The sequence below is a fragment of the Danio rerio genome, chromosome 4, assembly GCF_052040795.2.
Source record: "Danio rerio strain M-AB ecotype USA chromosome 4, GRCz13ab, whole genome shotgun sequence".
Lineage (NCBI taxonomy): Eukaryota > Metazoa > Chordata > Actinopteri > Cypriniformes > Danionidae > Danio > Danio rerio.
In genome coordinates, this window is record NC_141024.2 from 1,074,811 (window position 1) to 1,092,745 (window position 17,935).

At 37.8% G+C, this 17,935-nt stretch overlaps 1 protein-coding gene and 2 long non-coding RNA genes across 25 annotated transcripts in view; 2 read left to right on the top strand and 1 right to left on the bottom strand.

The window, feature by feature from the left end:
- The window catches only part of LOC148679883 (uncharacterized), a 759,583-nt gene that overhangs the window by 394,561 nt on the left and 347,087 nt on the right, over window positions 1-17,935 (top strand). The gene's annotated exons all lie outside the window — the stretch shown is intronic.
- sobpb (sine oculis binding protein homolog (Drosophila) b) overlaps window positions 1-17,935 on the bottom strand; it is a 42,233-nt gene that overhangs the window by 5,808 nt on the left and 18,490 nt on the right. For 5 of the 23 annotated variants that reach the window (XR_015481619.2, XR_015481617.2, XR_015481618.2 and 2 more), the window contains 6 exon segments: window positions 14,786-14,925; window positions 9,524-9,650; window positions 8,631-8,837; window positions 6,376-6,527; window positions 4,039-4,146; window positions 496-1,833 (listed from right to left, as the gene is read on the bottom strand). Coding sequence is in view for 15 of the 23 variants with exons in the window: in NM_001114983.3 (NP_001108455.2) it covers window positions 502-1,833; window positions 4,039-4,146; window positions 6,376-6,527; window positions 8,631-8,837; window positions 9,524-9,650; window positions 14,786-14,866 (2,007 nt within the window). In the remaining 8 variants the exon portion in view is untranslated. 23 annotated transcript variants of the gene reach the window in all.
- Window positions 4,393-5,209, top strand: LOC148679886 (uncharacterized). The gene is made up of 2 exons (XR_015942146.1): window positions 4,393-4,502; window positions 4,842-5,209. It is a non-coding gene; the product is annotated as an uncharacterized LOC148679886 (long non-coding RNA).

Genomic DNA, 17,935 nt, shown 5'->3' on the forward strand with positions numbered 1-17,935 from the left:
ACCCACTAACACACACACACTCTCTCTCTACCACACACCACACACACACTCACACACACACACACACACACACACACACACACACACACACACACACACACACACACACACACACACACACACACACACACACACACACACACACACACACACACACACACACACTCCTGACTGAATATAACTGAAAACAGTGTAACAGAATTTGTTTACTTGCTACATCACTTCACAACATCGCACTCATGCTCTGATTCGCTCCTGAATAACCAATCAGAGTGCTCTCTTCAGCTGACGATTCTACATGCTGAATCAGACCAATGAGCTCCGACATTAACCCAACAAAACGCAACACAAGGAAACCCAATGGGCGACTGTCAGCTTGGTGTGTGACGACCGTTAGACTGAAGGGTTTATTCTGCAATAACAACCGGCTGGATGTACATTATCCTGCTTATATGTAATGTTACACACTTATTGAACAGTGTGTAAGAGACTCACCCACGCTCATTTGTTCTGGTCTCTGATCCTTAAGCATCGCCTCTTCACAGCCGGCTCTGCATCGTCCCGCACGCTCTGCTCGGGTCCCAGCTCATCCACCTGTGTGTTTTTCTCCCAGATTTGCGTGTGTAAATGTGTTTGAGTGTTCACGTGTGTGTTTTTCTCCCGTAGTTTTGGCGGCACCGACCGTGCGTAGGTGTGCTCCACATCCTGAGGCGTTTCCTCCTCCCCTTTGCCCTCTTTTGATTGGTCACTCTGACAGTCCATTTGCTCTGCCGTCCACTGATTGGCTGAGTCATTGCCCCGCCCACATAAATAGCTATTCTCCTTCACATCCTCACAGTCAGACAGAGGCGACGGGATCTGGCCGGAGCTGCTGTCCAATGAAAACGAGGCAGCCTGAATGGCAGTGGAGCGAGCCAATGAGTACAAAGAGGCGGGACTAACGATTCTGCCGTCCAATGAGGCTGAGGCTGTGGATGTGAGGACAGAGGTGTAAAGTGCTTTGCGTAGAGTCTGAATGTGTGTGTCATTTCTCTCCTCTTTCACAGAGTCTCTGCGCAGACATTGAATGACCTGCCGCTCGGATGCAGACACTGGAGAAACACACCGCTCCGTCTTTACCCTCTGACTCCCAGCGGGCTCTTTTTCCGGCTCCTGAAGGCTTCGGATGACCCCTCGGTGGCTGTTCTGAGGGGAAATCGGGATGGGGATAGGGATTGGGATAGGAATGGGTACAAACACAGGGTAAGGCATCATCATCATGGGCTGGGGCCACGGCGGAGGCATTTGTGGTGGAAATGTTGGGTGGAGGGGCAGGTATGGGAGGGGGTAGTGAGGGGGCGGGGCAAATGGCACCCTTTGGGTGGGGCTAAGAGGGTGAGGCGGGTTATGAGGGAGATTAGGGGTGGGGCTTCGCAGGCTCTGGGCGTGCAGGGGTGGACGTATAAAGGGGAGGGGCATGTGAGGTGGGCGTGGCTGCTCTGGTGTACCCTGAGACGGACCAGTGGGTGATTTGGGCGAAGTGGCCATCTGAACCCGCATGCAAACAGGCGTTCTCTGCAATGCAGATGCTGTTGGGGTTTGGGGCGAGAGGCTTTTCGCTGGAGACTCCCAGGCGTCCGGAGTGAGCAGTGTCTGGTTTTCGCTGGTGGCTGCGGGTTTCGGGTGGTTCTCTTCCTCTTTGGAGCTGGTGAGCGCAGCCCGAGCCTCCCGGTAAAACACGTCCATCTTGTACTGGTTCAGGCATTTGGTGCTGCAGAACTGCAGTCGCTCCTCACCCGAACCGAAGTCCAGGTATTCTTTAGTGTGGCGTATGTGTTTACACCAGTCACACACCTGCAGACACACAAGACACACACGTGTTCTGCAAAATATACTTTATTATATTAATAAATAAAAAACCCTCTTTTCAATCTAGCGTGTTAATATCGTACTCACTATAGGTCTTGACTGTTACTTTCCAAATGTTCATCTGTTATTCCTTTGGTTTTTGTTTTTATGTTTTTATTATTTCTCTGTATGTGGTTTGTATTTATGCACAGCACTTTAGTCAGTCTTGTGGCTGTTTTTAAGTGTGCTTAATAGTGATTCATAGCCAGGGCTTTACATTAACGCCCCATTCATGTCAATGCTTGACAGAGGGCGTGTCTGAAGTTGGGGCTGACGCGATAGTCATAGCAGCGTTAGCCAATGAAATCAGTCAGCAATAGGCCACTGTCTGAGCTGGTGTATTTGCATACAGGGATCTGATTGGCTGACGCTTCCATCGGCACTTAAAAAGTTGAGCTAGTTCCAACTTCTGCAGCGAGCAACACCACTGAAGCGGCGCTGTCGGATCCAAAATGCAGTTCGGCAACGTCTGACGTCATCCATTCAAAGTCAATGGAAAGCGTTGAAGCTGATGCCCGTGTGAATGGGGCGTAACACCTGCCAACCCGCCAAATGTGGGTAAATGTAAGTTGTGGCGGGTTAGACAGACACTCCCACTAGCCACTTTGGCTGATTAAAAATAATGTTTTACTTGTAGGTTTCTTTAAAGTACGATTCGACAATTAGCATGGCCCAATATTCATACAAATTTGATTTTAGAATCAAGAAGCAGCACGACTGACAAAATAACTGTTCGCGCGAGTAAAAGAAAGCAGGTGAATACCGAATGACAGGACGACCACTCGAGTGCACAGGTGATGTGATGCGCGCAACTGTTAAAAAGCATGCGCGCTCCCGTTTACTTGCGCAAAGCAACCGTGACTACAGGAAACGCAACTGGTGTGATCGGTTCTCTTTAAAATAAACCAGACAAAAAGCAATGATTGTGCACATACAGTCCTGCTGCTTTCAAGAGCTCAAAAATATATAAAATTATCCTTTTGTAAGCAGTAGAGGTAACTGCTTTCATTTTAATTATTCTTTGAACAGATTAGCAGGTCTAACATTAACCGTGTGCACGTGATCATCCTCTCATTATCACTCACGGTATGCTCCTTTTTTTTGCTTACAGTTATTTTAGTTAATATGGTTTAACTATCTTCTTTTTTTTTTTTACAATAACATTGCTTTAATATTAGATTAACTCCCCATTTATGTGTAGTTAACAGCTGATCTGGGAGCTTCATCCAGCTCAGATTACGGTGCATATTTTAGACACATGACAATAATTATTTTTTAAATGTGATTTGTTTTCTTAAGATCAGTTGTTGAATTAAAAAGTGCATGTATGCAGCTATATTTGCTTGTTAAGACACATTTTAAATGTGTGGTTAAGAAATAAATACTTCTTTTTGGTGTGGTCAGAGGTCAATTTAGTAAATCCTTAATTTTGAGCCCAGAAAAGGTCATGTGAAATAAAAACTACTTGCATTGTGACACAACCCTTTTGCACATGCACATTGAATAAGCTCAAACACAACACACAGAAAAAGTTAAATGAATGTAGTTTTAGCATGTCAAAGTCAAATTCAGGCATATAAAATATATTTCCCAACAACAAAAGTGTGGCTAGTGAAAATGGCGAGTGGCTAGTAATGTTGGAAATCTACTAGCCACAGTGGCTGGTGATCAGAAAAGTTCATGTCAATCCCTGTTCATAGCACATGCATCATGGCACACAGTTTACATAGAGCAGCTCATGATTTGTTAGATGGAGTTTACTTAGCAAATGCATGTCCATTAGGGACGCATCGAATTCTTGGGCACAGAAAATCATTGGCTGAAAATATTTTTGCTCAAAACATCATTTTTAGACCAGGCAAAGGTTGTGCTGCACCACACTGTTAGTAATATCGCTACTGCGCTGTCATGGCTATGCTACTAAATGACGTCTCTCATTCACCGTCAATAAAATGTGGTTATTTAATCGCCTTTAGTTTTTTAATCAGTGTAATCTAGGTTAAATTTTAAAAGTCTTACAAATTTACTCGACATCATTTAGTAAAATGATAATTATTACAAAACATTTTTGCTTTCATTTGTAGTGCATCCACAATATTCAGTCTTGGCCCAGGTATATTCTTTCTGTGCATCTAATGTGTGTTTACTTACACGTGTGCTGCTGTTGTTGTTGTTCATCTTCAGCATCAGTCTTGTGGGCGTGTCCAGAGTTTGGCCAGGAGACGGAGACTTGTCACCATGGCGATCTTCATCTCGAGCCTTGACGAAAACACACAAAAATAAAAATATTCTTCTTCAGTGTCTACAGGAGTGATTAGTATCGTGTCTGATTGTGTTTAATTAGTAGATAAAGCTCACGTTAATGACCTTTAATTCCATCTGTACACTATGAAAATCACCAGAACATCTGATTTAAATGCTCCAGACATGTGACACAATAAACTAGTTTTTATTCCCAACACTAGATCTATTGTTTCATCAACGTCTCGCTTTCTTTTCTTTTTTCTCTTCTACAATAAACAGCGCTGGCTTTGATATTGGATATCCACTGAAGCACATAGACATATTTACGGCATCTTATGTATCAAGATGTGTGTGTGTGTGTGTGTGTGTGTGTGTGCGTGTATGTGTAAGTGTGTGTGTGTGTGTGTGTGTGTGTGTGTGTGTGTGTGTGTGTGTGTGTGTGTGAAGTATGTGGTGTAAGCTGAAACCTCTCTCTCTCTCTCCCAGTCTTGCTCTCTGACAGGCTGAAACTGGTCTGAAGCTGGTTTCTCTGTTTCTCTGGCTGGATAAACTTTGCTCAGTGTTTCAATGCTGCTCTTTTTGCTGCTGTGTGAATGTGAGGCTCATGAGGAGCACACACACACACACACACACACACACACACACACACACACACACACACACACACACACACACACACACACACACACACACATATCTCTCTCTGTTAGTGTAAATGTTTGCCTGTACATGTGTCTGTTTGTCTGTGTTTTTTTGTGTCTGTATGTGTTTGTGTCTGTGTGTGAGTGCGTAAATTTATGTCTGGGTGTGTGTCTGTGCCAGTGGGTTATTTAACAACTGAACCAATTAAACTGACTGAAACAACTAACTAAATAAACAACTAACTAAACTAATTAAACAAACAACTAAAACGGAATTAACTAAAACAACAAACTACACTAAATAAACAAACAACTAACTAGTCTGCTTGCGTGTGTGTCTGTGTCAGTGAATTATTTAACAACAAACAAACTAAAGAAAACAACAAACAAACAAACAAAAACATCTAACTAAAACAACCAACTAAACTAATTAAACTCCTATCTAACCAACAAAAACAACTAACTAAACAAACAACTAACTAAATAAACAGCTAACTAAACTAACTTACAAAAATAACTAACTAAAATAAATTAACATCTAACTAAAACAACCAACTAAAATAATTAAACTCCTATCTAACCAACAAAAACAACTTACTAAACAAACAACTAACTAAATAAACAGCTAACTAAACTAACTTACAAAAATAACTAACTAAAATAAATTAACAACTAACTAAAATAACTACCTAAACAACTAATTACCTAAACAACTAACTAAACTAATTAAACAAAAAACTACCTAACAACTAACTAAACAAACAACTAACTAAACTACTAAGTAACTAGTGTGTGTCTGTCATTGAATTATTTAACAACTATCTAAACAAACATCATCTAATCAACTCATCTAATTAAACAAACAAACCAACTAACAAAAACAGCTAACTAAATAAATAAACTAACTAAACAAACAACTAAGTAAAACAACCAACTAATCTAACAAAATAAACAACTATCTAACTAACTAAAACAACTAACTAAAATTAAACAAACAACTAACTAAAACTACTAACTAAAAAAACGACAAATAACTAAACAAATAACTTACAAACTAAAACACACCAACTAAACTAATTAAACAAACAACAAACTAAAACACATTAACTAAACTAATTAAACAAACAACAAACAAACTAACTACTGACCACCCACTAACTAACTAACCTGCTTGTGTGCATGTGTTTATGCCTAACCGACTCAAATTAAGCAAACAAACAAACTAAAACTACTAACTAAACTAACTGATTAAACACTAAAACAACTAGATAAAAAACTAAAACAACTAACTAAAACAGCTTGCTAGCTAAATCTTGATATAGGAACGGCAGACAGCAGATGTAAACAAGCTTCTGCTAATGGGTCGGTGTTATTGCACTTGACAAGGCTCACTTCACTTGGGTCAAATGGATGTTCAAACTTGGGTCAAATGTGTTGCTCTGTGATTGGTGCAATGTTCACCTTGTTGCGTTGGAAACGTGTGTGTTGCTCTGTGACTAGTGCAGTTTTTGTTCACCTTGTTATGTATGTAAAGTGTTTGTTCACCTTGTTATGTATGTAAAGTGTTTGTTCATTTTGTTATGTATGTAAAGTGTTTGTTCACCTTGTTGCGTTTGAAGTATGCGCGTCGACAGGCTGCGAAACACTTCTCGCTGCAAAAACTCTTGAGTTCAGAGCCCATGAGCAGAGAGTAACGCTTCATTCCCTCCTTCTGACACCACACACACACGATCTGCACGTTCTGGACGTCCTCCACTGTTTACACACACACACACAAAAATCAGCATTACTTACAAAACTATACTAAAAACTATACTTACTAAACTAAATAGCTTAGGCTATTAAGTTATTAGAAAACAACACACATTCAAGGTAGTGTGCATTGCTTTCTAATAATTCAATGGCCTGGAGTTGATGATTGTGTTTCTCATCGGGTCTCTATAGCTGAGTCCCCTGTTGAGATGTTGTATTTGAGTTTATTTGTCAGGTTGCCTGTGTGTAGCACTAGTTTCTTCCACATCTCCTCCTCTTCCTCCTGTTGTGTTCTGATGTGATTTCTGACTGTTGTAGCTGTGAAACTTCTCTAATCATTCAACTGAGTGATATGGGCTGTAATGCACTCAAAACCTGCCGGAACTACTTTAGCTGTGCCTTTATCTGACAGCCAAACACGTTAGAATGCTCAGCCAATCAGAATCAAGCATTCAGCAGACCTATAAACACTGCTGAATTTGAGTCGGATCTTGCCAGATCTTGTTCTGGAAAATGTCAGACATTCATCTTTTGCTTTCTGGTATTTATTTTAATGGATCTGGCATTAACTTGTGCGTGGTGAGCAGCGGAAAAACAATGGCTTAGTGGCCAATAGGGTTGGGCGATGTCGACCAATTTGGCATCGTACGATGTCTAATGTGAAACATCACGGTGGTGAATAATTATTTATTAATAATTAATTATTTCATAATGAATGAATTATTTGTAGCCTACTGTTTCAACTACCTGACCCCATGGTCTTTTTTTTACCCATAAACAAATCATAAATAAATAAAGATAAGTTGCACACAAATTAACACCTGTCAATCACTTTCCGCGGGAGGTTGGTCAGTAAAAAAGGTGCACAACCAACAGTGTCTGGGGTTTTCCCTAAAATTACTAAGTTCAAGTGACTGAAGCAGTGTACTGATGCTGTGACACGCTACCTGATAGATTCACAAGACAGAACAGTCGTCAGATAGAGACAAGGCTAATTAAATATCAAGTTTATGAACTATAGTGAGACTTGAAGATTCTTCTTGAAGATTAGACTGAGTTATTTCTTTTTTTACTTGGCACATAATAGTGAAGTGAACTGAACAGTGATTGTTCATATGACTTATGTTTGTAGCTACATGCTTTCATCATCCCCTGACTGGGCTATAATGGTTAAAGGCCGTTCAGAAATGTGACGCTTTTTTTGCGCAATCATCGTTCAATGACGTCTTGTTCCAAGAAAACTGAAATTGTGGAGGTGGATGTCGATCACGGTGACTTTCATTTCCTGGTTTTCTTCCAGAATTAATTAAACTATTATATTAATAAAGATGTCTTAAAATTACTCTAATTCCTATTTTAAAGAATTAATTTAATAGTGTAGAAAAAAAAAATCGAATTACTCACTTAAATATAAAAAAATACACAAATAAACGACTTTTCTGAATTGATTTTTGCAGAGCTGTTCTAATTTATTTACAGTATTTAAGAGGTAATAAACTACCACATTATTGTATTTTGTACTGTTCTCTGAAGGACACTTATAATGTTAAAGGTCATCATAAAACAATCTATTAGTACTTATACCTGTTTTCTGAGCTGTTTTGGACTTATCAGAAGCTGTTTGAGTGGGCGTGGCCAATTATAAACTCAGAAGTAAACGCCCACTGCTGTAATTGGCTGACTGTTTTGCATATTAACAGAGCTAAACAGGTCGTGCCTTAGAAGTGGTCATGGCTCTTCATCATATGGAGGCGGGGCTTATTCACCTTATGACATCATAGACTAGACGATTCCAGAAGCTGTGGTTTAGTCGGACTGTCTTCAACATGAGATGATTTAAGAGCAACCACAAAGTGTAGAGCTCTGAAACTCACAGCAGGATTGTATACCGCTATGAGCTCTGATATCTCAGAAGATGAAGAGAATTTTGATTTGTCAGTAAAAGACCGCTTTAAAGCATGTATATTATAGTGCCTATAAGTAAATGATCTAAAAACTAACAGATATACCTTATTTTAATTCACACACACTCCTTAATTCAGTTTATTTTAACACACACTCAGCAGGAAACACACACACCACTGCTCTTATGTCTCACACACACACCTGCGGAGGGTTTGATGAGCGGCACGATGACGTTCATGTTGTGTCGTGGCGAGGCTGAAGATGCAGAGGGAGACACAGGAACAGTTGGAGGATCCTGATCTCCATTCCTGACCGGCTCTGATGAACAGGAGGATGATGATGATGAAGACGAGGATGATGATGGAGGGATCTTCTTCTCCACATTGAGTGGCTTTGGCACAGCGTTCTCTGAAGCAGAAATAGAGCACATGGAAGAGGGTGATGCTAACAGCGTGTGTGTGATTGTGTATGTGTATATGTTTGCATGTGTTTGTGTGTGGTTGTGTATGTGTGATTATGTTTGTGACACTGAATGTCTGTGTGTGTGATTGTGTACGTCTTTGTATGTTTCCATGTGTGTGTGTCTGTGTGATTGTGTATGTTTGTGTGTGTGTACGTCTATGTGTTTGCGTGATGGTGTATGTGTCTGTCTGAGAGTATGTTTGCATGCGTGTGTGTGATTGTGTTTGTTTGCGTGTGTCTGTGCGATTGTGTATGCGTCTGTCTATTTGTGTTTGCATGTGTGTGTGTGTGTGTGTGATTGTATATGTGTCTATATGTTTGCATACATGTCTGTCTATGTGTATGTTTGCATGTGTGTGTGATTGTATACGTGTCTGTGTCTCTGTGTGTCTCTATGTATGTTTGTGTGTGACCGTGTGTGTTTCTGTCTGTGCGAACTTGACACTGTGTGTTTGTGTCTGTGTGTTTATGTATGTGACACTGTGTGTGATTGTGTGTCTATTTGTTTGTTTCTCGGTCTATGTGTACAGTTGTGTGTGTGTGTGTGTGTTTTTATGTGTTGGTGTCTTCATCTTGATGTTGATGCTGAAGCCATATATTGTGCAGTCCTAATATTGTGTGTGTTTTCTCACCTTTAAGAACCGATATATGGTTGCGTTTGACTCGGTTTCGTGCGTCTGCAGCCTCTGAGTCCTGCAGGTCCACTTTATCATAGCCGTACCAACCCAACAGCTCATTCATGGTGTTTTCAGCAAAGTTCTGCACAAACAAACCATGTTAAACCAAGATTCTATTTGACCATGAAGCTCCTTAAAGTTGATCATTTGCATGTGTGTCCTGTTTACTGCAGATTAAAGGCACAAGAAAGCATGTTTCTCTCTTTAAGAAAGATCAATATTAGAAAATAATAACATTAAAGATATATTAAATATTGTATTTATGTATATATACAGAATGAAGGCTATAGAGGGCTGTTTTACATCTGATTATTTCATTTGTGCCTAAATATTGTACAGCTAGACTCCATGAGAACCATTAAATATTCTTTATTTAATTTGTATGGACTGTGTTAATCAATGCAGGTTATTTATAACGTGTCAGTATTCATCAGATTGGTGCAATATACAGAGCTGCGGCGGTGCCAGTCATGTTTAATCATAAGCATGTGATCCTCTCGAAATTAGTTTATAAATAAACCATACACACGGTGTTCAGAGCTGAAAATTACAAACTTCTGAATGGTATTAATAATCTGATGGGTGTTTTAAGCTGAAAATGTACAGACACATTCTGAAGACACAAAAGACTGATCTTAAATCTTGAAAAAAGGGGTAAAATAGGTGCCCTTTAAATGTCACGCAGATGCACTGCCCTACAAAACCAACCCAATCCATCTAAAACTAATAACTATTTCTAAACAGAGGTGAAATTTTACACAATGTCGCAATTACTGAATGCATCTCAGAAAAACTAAATATCGCAATGCCATTTTATCCCCCAATATCATGCAGAACTAATATTAAACCATGTGGGATGATTGCGAAACATGAGCACATCCCTCATCATGTGTGGCTTTCATTTCATCTAAAATGTTATTCTGAAACCTGATCTGGCATCAAAAAACGCTCTGAATTTCCTGCAAAACAGCAGCTCATGAGCTCACGGGTCTCCAGAGCTTTGAGCCTGAGATTAGAGAAATCACGGACACTGAACACCGCCTTCCCAGAATCCCCGGATAATCAGATCTCGAGCTGCGTTCTCATTAGCAGGAGAGACGGCTTTCCCCTGCCTGCATTTCCAGCCCACAATCAATGCCGGTTTTGTTTCTTCTTGGCAGTTAAGACAAACATCTGTTGGGCGAGAGTGACGGGCCCGTCCCGAATCAGCCGCCAAAGCCAACAGACCTGCCGCGACCCCTGCCTCGCTCACACCGGCTATAGTTTCATCTGTTAGAGGAGTCCAAACCAAAGCTGGCTGGATTACTCATGAACTGAGATTAGTTACTGATTACATGACTAGATTTGTAATCAGTAATGTAATCTTTAAGATTAGACACATTTATCGTACTGTAATCTGACTACTTTTAGATTACATTTAGATTACTTTTCTGCTAATTTGGGGTCAGATATGTGTGGTATGGTAAAATGTGGTAGACATTTCTGGTATCGTAATCTGACTTCTGGATTACCAAACTACATATATCTGACATCAAATAAGTAGAATAGTAATCTAAATGTAACCCAAAAGGAGTCAGATTACGTTATCAAAAATGTCTACCATACATCTGATGTCATATAAGCTGAAAAATAATCTAAATGTAATCCAAAAAGTAGTCAGATTATGTAACCAAAAATGTTTATCATATCCTACCATACCATATCATACATATCTCACATCACATAAGTATAAAAGTAATTAAATGTAATCCAAAAGTAATCAGATTACGTTTATCACACTTAAATCTTCTAATTTAATGCCACATACGTATGGTATGGTAAAGTATGATAGCCATTTTAGGTAATGTAATCTGACTACTTTTGGATTACAATTAGATTACTTTGATACTTTATGTCAGATATGTATGGTATGGTAATCTAAATGTAATCCAAAGGTAGTCATATTACTTTACCAAACATGTCTATCATACTTTACATATATCAAATTAGCAGAAAAGTAATGTATTATAGGGTTAGGTTAGGGTTATACAATATAATAATCATTTTGCTAAAGTAATTGGACTACTTTTGGATTACATTTAGATTACCATACCATACACATCTGTAATTAAATAAGTAGAAAAGTAATCTAAATGTAATCCAAAATTAGTGTGATTTTGTTACCAAAAATATCTACCCATACCATACATATTTGCCATTAAATTAGCATAAAAATAAAACATGATTAGACATTACATTTGGTTACATTAACATTCTGACTACTTTTGGATTACATTTAGATTACTTTTCTACTCATTTAATGTCAAATATATATGGTAGCCTATGGTATGGTAAAGTATGATAGACATTTTTGGTAATATAATACTACTACTTTTTGATTACATTTAGACTACTTTTCTGCTAGTTTGATGATTGTTATGTATGGTAGCTTATGGTTTGGTAAAGTATGATTACATTTAGATTACCAAAGAATACACATCTTACATCAAATTAGCAGAATAGCAATTTAAATGTAATCAAAATGTAGTCCGATTACATCAATCATACTTTACTGTTCTGCTGATCTGTTGTCAGGTATGTATGGTAAAGAATGATATACATTTTTTGGTAATGTAATCTAACTACTTTTGGATTACATTTAGATCACTTTTATACTAATTTGATATCAGATATGTTTAGGTATGGTAATCTGAAGGTAATCCAAAGGTAGTCTGATTACTTTACCAAACATGTCAATCATACTTTACCATACCATACATAGCTGAAAAGTAATATACAATAATCATTTTTGGTAACATAATCTGACTACATTTGGATTACATTTAGATTACTATTCTGCTAATTTGAAGTCAGATACGTGTGGCAAAGTATGGAAGACATTTTCGGTAATGTAATCTGACTACTTTTGGATTACATTTAGATAACCATACATATCTGACTTTAAATAAGTATAAAAGTAATCTAAATGTAGTCAGATTGTTACTAAAAATGTCTACGGTACGGTATGTACCATACATGTCTGACATCAAATTAAAGCAGAAAAGTAAAGATGGATGTAATCTAAATACTTTGGGATTACATTTAGATTACTTTTCTGCTAATTTGATGTCAAATCTGTATGTTATGTTAAAGTTTTGCAGTCATTTTTTGGTAAAGTAATCGGATTACTACTTTTGGATTACATTTAAATTACTTCTCTGCTAATTTGATGTCAGATACTTATGATATGGTAAAGCATGTTAGATATTTTTGTAAAGTAATCTGATTGCTTTTCGGCTAATTTGATGTCAAATGTATAGTATGGCAGACATATTTGGTAATGTAAGATACTTTTGGATTATATTTAGATTACTTTTATACTAATTAGATGTCAGATTTGTTTGGTATGGTAAAGTATGGTAGACATTTTTGGTATAGTAATCTTATTACTTTTAAATTATATTTACATTACTTTTCTGCCATACTAATTACTGATTAACTAATTTAAAAAGTTTTTTTTTCATAGAATTTTTTTGTAATCTGATTACGCAATTCAGATTACATTATAATCCCTAACTACGCAGCTCTGGTCGTAACTCTACACCCCCAGCGGATTCGTGCTCTGAGATCCCACAAAAAGAGCGGTTTCAGATTTGCTGTCTCCAGAAACCCTGAGAATCAGAAGTGCGGTGTGGACGAGGCCATCCGTTTATAAACACAGCGTATCGAGTGTCTGGATCACATATCAAGCAGGACTTGTGAAACGGCTGCTTGAAGGCCAGCGATTTAATAAGGTCAGCGTGTCATTTGTCCATAGAAGGGCACATAAGAGTCCATCACTACACAGTGCACATCTGGAGCTCAGCTGGACGAGGGGATGTCTATAATAATAACAGTGCACTATCTAGACCAGCACTGTGGGTGTTATGTGATGTAAGCTGCTAAACTACAATGTTATCATGCAGCTGTTATCAAAAGGATTTTAATGCTATATGTTCCATGCAACGTTTAAAAATTACATTTATTGCTGTAATCTAAAACAGTTGGGCGATTGCATCACATTTAATGTAAAATGTTGCATGAAATATTAACTTTTTTTTTTTTACAATAAACACTGTTCAATTTTAAGAGGAAAATGTATTACTTTATAACAAATAAGAAGTTATATTTTTATGCTAAATTTATTAATAAAATATTTTAATAATATTGCATAATCTTAAAATAGGCTATTACAAAATAAATCCGTGTTTGGCATCAATATTATGTTTGTTTTAAATGATTTCACATTTGAAATAATACAAATATATTTATTTTAAGCTTGATATTACATATAAAAATGTATTGATCATTTTAATTTATGATCATGTTATATAAATACTTCAGAAAACATTCTTTAAAAAACATGATTTTGTTTATTTATTTAATATAATAGAAAATATTTATATTTTATAAAGCATCAGAAGTTCCCCCTGGGCTGGAAAAGCTCAGCAAATGTTATATATTTATTTCATTAGTCTCCAGCATGGGATGTTATGCATCAAATAAGCTTCTCAACTGACTTAACCAGCCTTCCTAAGTAAACTAACATTTTACCAACAAGAGTTTACAGCACCACAGCGGCCCACCAGAAAGTTCAGCACAAAAATCATGTTGTTTTCAATACAGAAGGAGTGTCATCAGTGTTGTGTGGACTGTAAAATTAACCCTAAATGAACTGTTTCCCATATTTTGTGATGGATGTTTTTCTTTTTTCCTATTTAGTAAAGCTTATTAATTCTATTATGCAACTTTGACCTTTCTTCCAACATCTTTTTTGAAAAAGTGACTTTTATGAACATGTGTAATAGTTTGCAATATTGCATTGTCTGGGTTTGTGTTGTATAGCACGCTATAAACCCTGCAATAAATTAGCAGTACATTCTCTGTTACTTTACACACTTATTTAGATATTATTTCTAATATATTTTATTGTTTCAAACTACTAAAATGTCAATAAGTCACTTTTTGAACTGTATAGCTGATCATTTCAACATCTAAACTCTACAGAGCAGATATCAACATCCTACAATGAAATTCACAACCGTAAATAAACGGAAAACACGTAAACAGCCTACGGAAACTGCTGATTAACAGATACATTTTACAATACAGTCGGGTCAGAAACGCAGCAGTGATGCGAGTCTTAATGAATAATAATAATAATAATAATAATAATATACCCCAATAACGCGGGTTTACCTTCATGTCCTCGCTGATGTTTCTCCGCAGCGGGTGAGCGGGTTTGCGGCTGCGCTTCTCCGCCGGGCGGCACGCGTCCATCTCGGGCAGAACTCACAGAGCGGCGCGCGGTCGGTCGGACACTCCAGACGCGGAACAATGAGCGCAGATCCGGAGAGAAGAGGAGAAACACAACACCGCCTCCTCCCACATACACACACACACACTCCCCCGATACATAACGGCAGGAATGCGAGGAGCGAACACACACACACACACACACAGGCGCGCGCAATCAACACAAACCGCGCAATTTAATTCAGAAATGTATTGGTGACACTTTAGAATAACGGTCTATTAGGTAATGTATTAACTTTAAGTATTAAATATCTTGTAAAAGCATAAATTAATTGCATTATTACATTAATACCTTAATAGTTGTGGTCGTTAAAGTTTAATGCACCATGAGTTAACGTTATTTAACTTAACATTAACTAAAATTAACAAAGATGAACAGCTTAAATACTGTAATAAATGTATTATTAATAGTTCAATAGTTTACACCATTGTATTATCACCGTTTTATTCCCATATACTGTTTACCAGTGTTGGCGAAAACTTCTAAAAAGTATTGTATTACAATGTTGAGTTACTCCCCCAAAAAAGTAACTTCCGTTACTTAGTTACTTTTTATGCCAATTTATGCATTACGTTATTTTGAGAGCTGGAGGAGAAAAACAACACCCGCCTCTTCCCACGGACCAGGCTGATCTCATGAGGAAACGTAAGTATTTTACGTTTTGTCAGTTTAGTGGCTAATTGATACAAATTCGTAAGTCTTACGAGTTTAGTCGTACGAAAATGTACGATTTTAAAAAGGAGGCGTGGCACCCAACCACACCCCTAACCCCAACCATCGAGTGACGAGCAAATCGTAATAAATTGTACAAATTAGATCATACAAATTCATACGAATTAGCCACCAAATCAAAAAGTTACGAATTTGAGATTGTGTTGCAGACTCCCTGATACAAGATGGCAGAACTGCGAAAAGCGAACACACACAATGCGCAATCAACACTCACTGCGGGCAATCAGCGCACACACACACACACACCTCATAATCAACTATAATCAACACATATAAAATTCTAAATATTTACCCAAATAACTTATTTATTTTACCTATGCTACTGTTCGCTGATTAAAGTCAGCGTGAAATCAAAATATTAAATGTTTGTTTTTCTAGCGCACTTTGTTAGTCTTAAGTTTAACGATTAAATCTGCACAAAATTCATCTACTCGAAAATGAAGCTTGTTTTGGTCATCTTCAATCAAAATCTGATCATCTGCTTCTGCTCTGGATCTGCAAGGGCTGTCCTTATGACGTCAGCTTGTGCGGAATATGCTTAGCCACGCCCCTTCAGTTGTTTAATCGTTTATTTTGGTGTCTGAAGTGACACGACTGCATTATTAGGCTGATAAATTTTTACAATGTTTTTGTTTCAAGTAGCCTAAGAACACCATCAAAACAACTATTTAATGTGGTTTAATTTTGTTTGTACAGGTGTGCTTTAATAAAGGTTTTTAAAAGAGCAACCGGTCCGTGGCGACTTTAGATTACAGTGCATATGATGTCATGTCACCATGTGCACAGACATGCTAATGGCGTGGTGGGATTTGTTAGTATAATGTGAGCAGTAAGTGAACTCTCTGTCCTTCACTACACACTGTCTCCCTCTCTCTCTCTTACACACACACACACACACACACACACACACACACACACACACACACACACACACACACACACACACACACACACACACACACACACACACACACACACAGTCAGCCTCTCTGCTCAGTGTTTCGAAGAATAAGCGCGCTCGTGTAAGCCGAGAGCCGTGGTTCTGGGGCCCGGTTCACATTTCGTGCCCTGTGGGTGTCATCTGATCCCCGCTGGCAGAAACAAGCGGCCTCCGCGTCCTCAGAGCTCCGTGTTCTCTCTCTCTATCCCTCGCTCTCTCTATTTCTCAGAGCTCCATGTTCTCTCTCTTTCTGAGCTCATCAACTAGTGGAGCACAGTAGTAGTGTTTTGGGGTAATGCATTACAAGTTTTGCGAGTTATGTAATCAGATTACTTTAAGTAACTAGTAAAGTAGCGCATTACTTTTTAATTTACAAGAAAATGTTGGTTACTTTTTACTTAAAAAAAGTACTTTTCTACAAACTCAGACTTTTTCCATGCAACAAAATTACTTCTTTTCAAGAAACACCAAACTGTTTTTAAGAGAAGCAGATATTTTAAAAGGTTTGTCCGTCTCTCCTGTCCCCCGTGTTGAGAGAATCAACAGTAAGAGTAAGTGCACATGTGCTTTTGTGTAGAATGAGTAAACATGAGACTGTATTTACTCATCTTATTTGCACAAAATAATTCAATTTTATCAAAAGGCTTAATGTAATAATAAAACATGAATCTGAAATGTTTTTGGAGGTCAAAGATATTTACTTTCCTTCAGCCTGAACCTTATTGACTACAGATTTCACTATAACACTGGTCAAAAATCAAAGTTTGTCTCATATTATTACAAACAAGCCCACCACAGATGAAAAATAACACAAAAGTAACACATTCACTATTAGTAATGCAAGACTGCAATGCAATATTTTAAAAGTAACATCACTTAAATGCTGCACTGGAGCTGTAATAAATCAGTTAATAATTTGTGCATGTAAAAACTAGCTGTTGCACTTAATAATTAGTAAATATGTGTGCCTGTTGATCAGCGGATTTATTTTCACTGTTGCGCCATCTGAAGTGCTTCTTTCCTCCACTAGAGGGGGATGAAGCTTCACTTGTGTGTCTGAGAGTTCAGCAGCATTTCAAAGCATACCCCTACATATGGGTCCAATCCTCATATAAAGATAACAAATGCGCTGAAGATGCTCCTCAAACCCCACAAGAATTTATTTCCATTTATAGTTGAACCATTCTGAAGTGTATTATACTGTGTATATTATGGTATTTTCAACTCTCTGTTAGTAAATAATCCAGCTTACATCCAGCTTGGTGACCTGATAACCTGTAATAAATACTGTAGTATACTTTACTACAGTAAACTGGTGGTGGATTGTACAATAGGATATCCCTACAGTTGTTGAAAACTA